Source organism: Rhinopithecus bieti, unplaced genomic scaffold (assembly GCF_001698545.2).
Source record: "Rhinopithecus bieti isolate Rb0 unplaced genomic scaffold, ASM169854v2 scaffold_72161, whole genome shotgun sequence".
Lineage (NCBI taxonomy): Eukaryota > Metazoa > Chordata > Mammalia > Primates > Cercopithecidae > Rhinopithecus > Rhinopithecus bieti.
The window spans coordinates 1,731,118-1,742,103 of record NW_016828382.1 but is presented as its reverse complement, the minus strand read 5'-3'; the positions used below and the strand labels follow the sequence as shown (position 1 = coordinate 1,742,103).

Here is a 10,986-nt window from a genome sequence, read left to right as displayed (position 1 = left end):
AAAAAAAAAAAAAAAAAAAAAAAAAAAAAAAACAAATGTTATCAAACCAAAATATCTCAGAAGGACAACAAAAGGGCTATGGACACTATGTCTACAGGTGACACACTATGGGCCATTCTCTGAGGATGACAGACACTCAAAAGGTCAAATATACCAACGCTATTCCACATTATTTCTTGGCAAGATAAAAAGATCTTTAAATGTATTTAATACTTATAGAAAATCACAATAAGTTGCAATATGTTTTTTTTTTTAAAAAAAAACACAAAATATTGTAATCTAATTTAGTATTTAGAACCTGAATATTCCCCCCAGATGAAAATTTTATATTTGGCATTTTTGTATACCATTGCCCACTCCCCTCTGAAATGTGTCCAAGATGTGGCACTTTTCTAACTCATTTGTATTTGCAATAGATAAAAATGATCACAAATATACTAAAGTATCTTCAGATGTTCCTATGAAAACGAGTTTTTTCCCGCTGATTATTAGAAAATATTCCTTAGATATGTGCTTCCAGAAGTAATATAACTAATTAAAAAGTACAGTTTCTCAATGTATTCATCATATTCACATTTCTACACTTTCCTCATCTAGGAAATTTTTAAAAATCTGTAATCAGGTCTATGAAGATTACTTGGCAGCTTGGAAATTCTGATGAAGTTGTCAGAGACGTTAAATGTGACACTATGCTGGGAACCCAAGACTACTGCAAGTTGCTAGGATGCTGCTTGTCCTTCTTTAAAGTTATTAGGTTAATTCTGATAACAATTTATAGTAAGTTGGATATTGACTGTTTTTCATGGTATGCTAAGGCATCTCTGAAACTTCTAATTGCGAAGTTTAATACTGCCTCCAGTTTAACATTTTGACTTAAATAAAATGTGATCAATTTATAAAATGTTTTTCTTTGTGAATAAGATCTTGATTTCTCTGAACAACAAAATGACTTTATACAGAATGAGTTATTTAGAAATAAGGCATATATTGGGCATATGTAAATCACTACTGTCACAAAAGCTATAAATTATTTTTTAATCATTCTAATTTTAAATATAGGTAGATAGAAAATAATTATTATAAATTGTAAGCAAATGTGTACAGGTTGTGGTTATTTAGGTAAAAATCATTTACTTCAGTTATTTGCAAAGTAACATAATGGCAAGATCACTTTGCTAACTCCAAGAACCCAAAGAAAATCCTATCTTCAGTTGAGGTCCGCCACTTAGCTGCACTAGAAAAGGCAACTCTGCATTATTACTTTCAGTTCTCTTGAAGCTTCTATACAGTCTCATAGCCATTCTTAAAATTTTTCATAGGAAACCTAAGTAGAGCAGCATTGTCAGCATTCATTAAACCAAAGTAAGTCAAATGTGTTAAAACATCCAAAGTTGCCTTCATGCATAAGACATATCTCTATTGTTACCACGGCATTACTATATGAATTCACTTTTATTTTGTTGCATGTAAATAATAGAGGATATAATTTCTTCAGAATTAAAACTACTTTAAATTTCAGATTAAAGTCTTAATTATACTGTACCAAATGTAACCAGAGGGAATGTAAAAATGGCTAAGTGGTGTCTGACTGAATCTGTCTAAATATTACTTGTAAATCTTAGTTAAGTCACTACTCATGAAAAAGGTGTTGACTCATTTTGGCTTTACAAATAAAAAAACATATGTACAAATGGAGATTAATGTCTTGTAAAAGTCAAGCCTAAAAATAAAAACATATGCTGAATTAGACTTTATTTTCTTGCTAAAAAGTACCTAGGGTTTAATCTCCTTTCCATCTAAGTGACTGGAAGAAAACACAAGGGTCCATAATACACAGAGTAAATGATGTGTGAGCAATACCTTACCCATGGTGTGTACACCAATAGATCATACACATGAAGCAATGTTCCTGAAGTAGACCAACCCTGCCCTCAGATACCTATAACGTATATGTTAGATCAATTCTGAAGATCCGCGAGTGTAAATGATAAGACAGGGCAGAAACAAAACACATGATGTATCAGGAAACCCCATGCCTGTTTGGATACATACTTAACAATTACATTTTTGTTCAACAGTGTCTGAAACACTGCAAATGTTTTAGACATACAATTTACCTCATGAAAAATATCTTTTATGCTATGTGGCCACAAATATATTTGGAAATATTGTAAAGGAAAGACTAAATTCCAGATTTAAAAAACCCCTGAATTCTTTCACCTAATTAAGCACTGGCTAGGACAGTTTCACAAAACAAATGCAAGCGGCTTCCTCTGGAGTTAGTTTTGATGGTGGAGCACCCTAGGACACTTGTGTAGTGTAAATCAGCAATGCACGGATGGAGTCTGGCAACATGCACACAGTCATAATCACACAATATATAATGTAAGTCAGTCACAGGACAAGTCAATAAAAATATTAAAACATCAACATTCACACATTAATTGATTACATGAAATAAATTAAACTAAGCCAGTCACAAATTTCTCTTCACTCTAAGTCACGGTTTATTTATGTATACACACTATATAATACTTTCCTAAAGCTCTCAAAATACTACAAATAAAAACGAAGGCTTTGCATTACAGCTGCTGGACAAAAATACCAACACTGTTGATGTGTGAAAACACAGTTTCTTTGTTCTTTAGCATCAGTGCACAGGGTATGGCTCCAAGTGGTATGCAATTTAGGAGAGAAAAAACATACAGCGGCTTGTGGAATAGATCCTCTGTTCATCATTGGCACAAATCAGAAAGGAAGTTTACTGTCCTTGGTACCTCTTTTGGGTCTCCCCCCTAAAGACAGATAATGTCATACATATATGCCTTCAGGATTAAAACCAGATGAGATAGGATTCTGCAGAATGCGGAGATTACTGGGGAGCTGCCGAGATGAACCAGGTCGCTTCAGGGACCCAGACTGGAATGGTGCCTCTAAACAGGAAACAAAGAAAGCCACCTGATGAACTAGTCAACTTGGAGTACTCAGCAATATAATAAATTAGACTGCTTCCTGCCCCGAAAGAGAAAACTGCATAGCGCAATAATTGCAATCCCCTGTGTGCCCTGGACTGGGGGAGAAGAGGCTAAAACCTTCTCAGGTCTCTTTGATAAAACTAGTTTTTGGTGATTTGAACAGTGAATGATCTTTACAAAAGGCAAATATTTTGCTTCTTTTTTTGGTTGCTCACACCGTATGTATACACAGATTTGGAATTGTCTTTTAAATATCACTACAAATAAATAATAATTTTAGAAGAAAAGAAGGAAAAGGGGCATAAGGAACAGAGCCAAAATCAAATTAACAGACTATGACTCATATACTTCAGAAAAAAATTTTAATAAAGAAGCAGTTTAAAACTAATGATATGACATTTGGTGATTACATGCTCACCTAAGTAAATAAATAACCTAAATGTTACTGGTTTTCCTCTAGAAATGGGAAATAAGTTTAAAAAAAAAAAAAGAATTTTTAAGTGTCCCACTTAAAAATTAGCTATGAATGTCAGGGTAATATTTTAACTGAATGCAAGTAGTTTATTCAAAATTAAGCAGATGGCCAGGCATGCTGGTTCACGCCTGTCATCCCAGCACTTTGGGAAGCTGAGGCAGGCAGATCACTTGAGCTCAGGAGTTCGAGACCAGTCTGGGCAACATGGTGAAACTTCATCTCTACAAAAAAATACAAAAAAAGAAAAGCAGCCAGGTGTGGTGGCATGCACCTGTAGCCCCAGCTACCCAGGAGGCTGAGGTAGGAGGATCACCTGAGCCCAGGAGGTCAAGGCTGCAGTAAGCTGTAGTTATACCACTGGCGTTCCAGCCTGGGTGACACAGTGGGACACTGTCTCAAAAAGCAAAAACAAAAAAAGTTAAGCAGTGAGAATAAAGGGAAAATAAACCATATTTCTCAACATCTTACCCCTTTCAATGTCTGCATGTGAGGCCTCTATTTCAATGGGCTCCGCTGGCAAAACGGTAACTTTTGTCCCCGTCTGCTGGATAAACTGCTGGAGATTGACTTGCCGCAACTCCTTAGTCAACTGCTCCAGTTCCTGTTCTTTGTCCTAGACGGAAATTATTACTTTTTAAATTTGAGGATTCACTACTGGACCGTGCAAGACATCTTAGTGACAATCCTTCTACTACAGGGGTTAAATGTGGGGTATCTGCTTTCATAAAAGGACATGTAACAAATCTGGTTTATATTGACATGATGGGCTAAAGAGGTCACTTCCACTCTGTGGTGTAGGCCAAGATATAAGCCAAGAGAAAACAATAGTTTCATCAGTCTGTCCTCTTAAATGCGACGCTTTCCTCTGGAAAACCATTATGCACTCTTATGAAATAAGTATGTCTATAAACTTTCATTAAAAAACAAAAACAAAAACGCGTTTCTCAGCCTGTAAACTCATTGGTGGAAAATAAAAAGAAAAAAACCCCACAGGTTTTTACCCATCTCTGTGTTATAGCAATCTTGCTAAGTTGGTCACAAATTTACATATTAACTACTTCACATTAACATATGACTACAAAGTTAACTGTAATTTGGTCCATGGATTTAGAGTTCTTGTTTTTTGTAAGCTGTTTCAATTTTCATGTGATACATTACTGAGATTTATCTTACAGCATAAGGAAAGCAAGATTCCCACAAGATTCTCACGATGGAATTCTTAAATCCTTGACAAAGATTAGAGAACTACAGAGCCTTAAAGGAGGAGATCAAGTTTGGACAGCTGGAAAGCTGTACAAGCAAGGAGGGGCATCCTATTATTCAAACAGCTTTTTATTTCTTTCTTTCCTCTACTGTATACAAGAAAAAGTATCCTGGCTCTACCCAAGCTGGGTGGGTCTCAAGGATTTGGTAGGGGTTGGGAAGAGATTAGAAGTGAATGGTTGTTTCCTCCATTTATTTGAGTGTAGAGGGTACTTGGGGACATATCAATATTTGATTATCAGACACTTTTCAGTGGGTTAAGAGGGATTTACTAGTAATGACTGTGTTTTAGTGTTTTCTGTAAGTGATATCAAAAGCAACACAACTTCCAATTGTACCTTTTTTTAAATGTCAAAATGAATCTCAATAGTAAAATACTGATAAATTAGAGGCTGCCAACCTTCTACTGCATGAGAAATTCTTGATTTTCAAAATGTGGGTGGTAGTTTTATCTCTTATTACAGATAGTCACGGAGAAAGGAGACCACATCAGTTCTTCCTAAAACCTCAGCTTTCTCTGATTGTGGAACTAACTGTTGATATTCTAAAGCAGCTCTTCTCAAACCTCACTGTACACAGCCACTACTTGGGCTCTTGTTTCAATGTAGATTCTGAATTTCTTACAAGTGTACCCTGAAGCTGCCTGGCATGGACTACACTTTGAATAGTAAGCTCTAAACCAGCCCAGTCCAACAGAACCTCCTCCAGTGGTGGAAATGTTCTGGGTCTGCATGGCCAGTACAGCAGCCACACGTGCTACTGGACACTTGAAATGTGACCATGTGTGACTAAAAACAGAATTTTAAATTATTTAATATTTTAACTGCCTTATTATTTAATCTTCACTTAAATTTAAATAGCCATATTGTAATCAATTGTGTCTCCTTCTCATCTCATCTGATAGAGACTGTTTGATACATCTTTGCAACTTTCGCAACATAATCACAAGGTCTTTTCAAGAATGGGTATCCAGGAAAAGTAAGTTGAGTGATTAGGGTTTAAGTGGCAAAATATAAATCTTCTTGTATGTGAACTAGAAAGGGGGAAAATCAGACAGAAATCTTCGTGCCTCTCTCAGGAAAGCAAAGGAGGGTACTCTGGAGAGGCGAGAAGAGAGGAGGGCTGTTTATGTGTCAGGAAAGAAGCTGGGACTGGCTGGCAACAATGGAGAAGTGACAGAGAAACAGTCAGCTAGCCACAACAATCCCCGGCCAACCAATCCGTGGACAGCTCTTTCAGCTCTGGTTTCCCTTTCTCTGAAAGGAAAAGGTGAGATTCACTATCTCATCATTAGTGTCCATTCCATCCCATTATCTAATGCTACAACTGCCACCGTAAGACAAGGCTCTTCCATGGAGAAGGATCCGCATGGCTACTGCTCTCATCTAAGCTGTCATAAGTCACAAGAATTCGACAAAACTTTTAAACAAGGCTGGGTTTCTAATTCTTTGAATATAAGGAAAAACTGACAATGATGAAAAGGAGATTCCAAGAAGGTATTATTTTAAATGGGCTAAACATTCTATTTACCAAAATGTGGTTACCTGTAAGCGTTTGGTGGCTTGTCCAAGAGATCTTTCCACAGCTTTAATGCCATTTTCCAACCTCAGACTCTGCTGGCCTTGAATGTCAATTTCCCCTTTGACCTTACCGATCTTTCCTTTAACCTCTTCCTCATTGACCTGTGCCTCCTGAACTTCCCGTTGCAATTTTTCTGCTTCAAGACCACTTTCCATAGTCCGGATCTGTGCCAAATAGTCCTTTAATTTGTTTTCGCATTCTGTTATTTTCTGTCTTATTTCTTGAAGTTGATCCTTCAGCTGTTTCTCATTTTCCTGTTCAATCTGTAATTCATTTTCCCAGAATTCTTCCTCCTCAATTTCTACATCGTTTCTTTTGATCTTTTGCTCTAGACGGACAATTTCCTCTTCAAGGTTGGAATTATACTTTTGCTCCCAAAATCGTATTTCTATTTCATTAGATTCCAGCTGTTTCTCAATGGATTGAAGCTTCTCTGTCTGCAGACGGATCAGCTTCTTCAACTCATCTGCTGTTGTTTTGCAGTTATTCAGCACCTTTTGCTTAAACTCAGTTTCTTTACCTTTTCCAAAAATGTCCATTAATCCTTTGGCACCTCCTGTAAATGTCAGTGATTTTCTTTTCGGTTCTCTCCTTTTGATTGATTTGTCGATCTGAGGCCTCAGTTTAGCTAAGGGGGGCAGACTCTGCCTGTATAAAGTTCTTTCAGGAATTCGAGCCACACTGTCTGAAGTGGGTCGCTCACTAAGCGATGGCCCGGTTCGTCGTAGAATGAGCTGCACATCACTAGCATACTGCCCCCATTTGTTTAAGGATATGATAGGATTTTCATGAGGTGCTAAGTGTCTTTCAGTATCTCTCCATTTCTCTATAAGGGTGTACCTTCCAGTTCGACCTATGTAAAAAAGGTAAGAATAAGTTGTCAAAATGGGATATGTAATAGTTTAAAAATGGAGTAAGAATGCCATTTGATGATTGCGTATTTTTGATTAGCATCAGAGGGTCAAGTTTTAGAGTCTAGTCCAGGTTGCCTTTAAAACCTTTACTTGAAGACACCAAACCCCTCACGACATGCAACAACATAAAATCAGAAGATGTGTATTGCACATACTCTTCAGGCTTGCTTAGAAATTCAACTTCATACTTTAAACCTAGGTGAGACCCTTACGCTCTTGCCAAATACCTGACTGCCTAGAACTTCTCATTTGGGGCAAGACTGAACAAAGTTTATTTTCTAGCTGAAACAAAGGACAATAGAATCGCCATGTGAAGCATGAGGGGCTGGTCCAGGAACGAGGTGGAACTGCAAAACTCAAAATACATTTCCACTGTGCAAATCCCTTGGATTTTTCCACCTCAGAACTTGGGAGGGCTGGAGGCCCCATTTCTCCTCCTCAAAGGAGACATGGGGACCAGTGAAGAACCTGTGACTCAGTAGCTGCCCAGGTCTCCTCTCCATCTCCATCTGAGTGCTCTACCAACCCGTTGCTCACACAGCTGGCATCTTCCTGGACACCCATGGCAAATAAAAAATCAGCTCGATGAAAAAACTCTTCAAACCAAATTCATATAAAAACAGGGGCCTGAAGAGAAGACTTGTTCAGTTTTGGCAATATGATAGTATCAAAGATTCTTCTAAAAAAAAAAAAAAAAAAACTCAGAGCAAAATATTATTAAAAACAAACCAGCGGGCTGGGTGCAGTGGCTCACGCCTGTAATCCCAGCATTTTGGGAGGCAAAGGTGGGCAGATTTCTTGAGCCCAGGAGTTCGAGACCAGCCTGGGCAACATCGCGAAACCCTGCCTCTACAAATAAAATATGAAAAAATTAGCTGGGCATGGTGCTGTGCGTCTGTAGTCCTAGCTACCTGAGAGGGTGAAATGGGGGAATCGCCTGATCCTGGGAGGTCAAGGCTTCAGTGAGCTGTATTGTGTTACTGCACTCCAGCCTGGCGACAGAGTAAGACTCTGTCAAAACAAAACCAAACAAAACAAAATACAATCACATATAAATTGAAAAATATACTGAATCTAATAATTATGAAAGTAAGATAAAGTTTCAGAAGAGTATGAGTGTAATGCCATAAGCTTGAACATGCTTAAATATTTTCATTTAAGGTGAGTGGGTCAGATGAATTATTTAAATTTTGTGAAAAGCGTACATAGTTAATTACAAAGAAAAAAAAAAAAACCCAACGCTGCCATCCAGCAATTATACTTGTATAAACAGCTACTGATTTACCTTCCTGGCTTTCTTTTTTAAATTTCATGAGCTTCTGAGCCACCAGTAGTATTTTTTGCAAATACTGCATCAATAAATGGAAATCTAGATGTGTAAATATCAACACCCATGTATGCAATTCATAAGTAGCACATTAAAAAATGATTTCGCTATAAGCATATGGGTGTGTTCTCCTTTAGGGAGACCTGAATTTGGGGTGCAGCTGGAAGTTGGGGCTTTGAAGGCAAATAATCCTACGTGAGTTCCTTACTAGATAAGCAGCACAACTTCCCTTCTAAAATGCTTCGCAGATTCTGAGGGTTAGCACCTACCACATTGCCTGGCCCACAGCAGGCATTCAACACATGGTAGCTATTAAGACATTTTTCCTATAACAAAAGGGTTGACCACAGAATTCCTTTAAATAGTGACGTGTCATCACAATAATCTTTAATTAATTAATTAATTTATTTTTTCTTTTCCCCTCCCTTGCCCAACAACCTGACTTTCAAAAAGCAACTCTTCCAACTATGTAAAGCTAGACACAGTAGACGGGACAAGGGTTCTGGAGTAGAAAGGTTTGGGTTCAAATGTGGCTCTGCTTCCTACTGCGCTTACATGATCTGAACAATTAAATTTCCTTTAGCCTCAGTCTCCTCATCTGTGGAATAAGAGTAGTATTTCCTTATCTGACATGGTTGTTCTGAGAGTCACGTGAGAATGTAAAATATAAAAATGTTTGTGAAATTGAAAAGTGCTAGATATTATTTGTTTATCAAAATGCCCAGGCTAATAAGGGGGATGTAAAGGAAAACCTTAGCACAATAGATTAGCTTCTTGAAATAAAAAAATGTTTCCAATAATTTTCAGGTTAAAAATTACTCTAATTGCTCCCAAAGAAAAACCACGTGACACATCTGCAATGTTAAAACTGTCCCATGTGTACAAACTGCTTCAAAGGTCACAACACTCTGCCTATCAACTACTTTTAGGAATCTTACTCTTCTCTGAACCTCTGTGTCCTCCTTCAGTAACAGGAGGGGTTAGATAAACCGGTAGAGTTCTTTCCAATTCTATCAGCCCAGTGAAGTATCTTTAAAAGGAAAACTGAATCATCACATTATATGAACTAAACAAAAAATTTTAAAGATTCTAATTTATTCATAATTAAAAATAAATCTAGTTTTCCAGAGCTTACTGGTACTGCTACCCTCTGAGATTGTCTTAGTAGAAGATTATTTATAATTGCTTTTACTGCCAGTATTTGCTTTTGTTAAATTATGCACATTTAGTACTACTGGGCCAAAAATTCCACCCAGCAGTATAAAAAAGCTTTTTTTTTAAAAAAAAGGTAAATGAATAGATTTGATTTTATTATATAAATTGGGTTTTAAGTATTTTATATAGCAATTAAATTCCATAACTTGGCAGCGCTCTACAAATTCTATTTCCTTCATTTACACAGATTCTGATTCCTCCTGCAAAACTCCTTTTAGTGTATTTGACCACATGGATACATTTAGTTATACCTTGTGTACTATTTTGATGTAATCTTAAAATGAATAAAAAGGAATATCTATCTGTCTGTCTATCTATCTATGGCATTTGTAGTTTAAGCTGTATTTGCATTGTAAGACTGTGTGACACTGTCAAGTAATTTTGATCCAACATGGGGTAAAAAAATATTATACTTTTAAATACTGAAGCGACTGAGACTAATCCTAAGAATTGTTAAATTTATATACTGAAGAAACCCACACACAGATTTTAATGCATTAATGAAATCTTACTGAATGACTGATTGACATAAATTAAAAGAAAACAGGATAACAGCTTACTTTCACTTAAGAAAGCAGAATACACAACTATGAAGTAACATAAAATTTTTGAAAATACACACCAAAACTCAAACAAGGGTCACTCAGAAATTTATGCCCTGAATTCAACCATTTTTTAAGACTCCAACAATTTTTATAATTTTAGGAAATTTCTCCTTAGAATCATAAATCAAAATCATGATTTAAAAGTTACATCTTGCTATTTAGTTAACAAATATATATTGGACACCACATATTTGTCAGAAATAGTGCCAGGCTCCATAGAAATAGATTCTACTAAACACCTTCATCACCAACCCTCTGGAGTTTTCATTTTAACTGACATTTGATGTCTTCTTCAGTATCAAATCCTTCACACTCCAAAGATGAATATTGGACATTATTCAAAAGAACATGACAAAGAAATGGTACTAATCTCTTATTAATTTAATGCTAACATATTTTCAGGTTTCTGGACATATGAGAAACAATGTCAGTAACACCTGACTTATTCTTTATCTATGGAGGATAAGCTATTCAACAGCACTGAATTTTTCTGAGAGTAGATACTTTGCTTCTTGTCAACATTTTAATGAAAATTTTGTAAAATCTATTACGCAGACCAGGATTCTTATGCAAACTCTAGTAAACACAATTAGCTTTTTCCATGACTCAGAATTCTTACAGTGAGTGTTGA

The 10,986-nt window shown here is 36.5% G+C and overlaps 1 protein-coding gene across 5 annotated transcripts in view; it reads right to left on the bottom strand.

The window, feature by feature from the left end:
• Positions 1 to 6: 6 nt before the first annotated feature.
• Positions 7 to 10,986, bottom strand: part of RASSF8 (Ras association domain family member 8) — a 121,237-nt gene continuing 110,257 nt past the window's right edge. For all 5 annotated transcript variants that reach the window (XM_017864514.1, XM_017864516.1, XM_017864519.1 and 2 more), the window contains 3 exons: positions 6,258 to 7,147; positions 3,919 to 4,063; positions 7 to 2,933 (listed from right to left, as the gene is read on the bottom strand). In XM_017864514.1, coding sequence (XP_017720003.1) covers positions 2,812 to 2,933; positions 3,919 to 4,063; positions 6,258 to 7,147 — 1,157 coding nt within the window. In that variant the 3' untranslated portion in view covers positions 7 to 2,811. The remainder of the gene's footprint in view (positions 2,934 to 3,918; positions 4,064 to 6,257; positions 7,148 to 10,986) is intronic.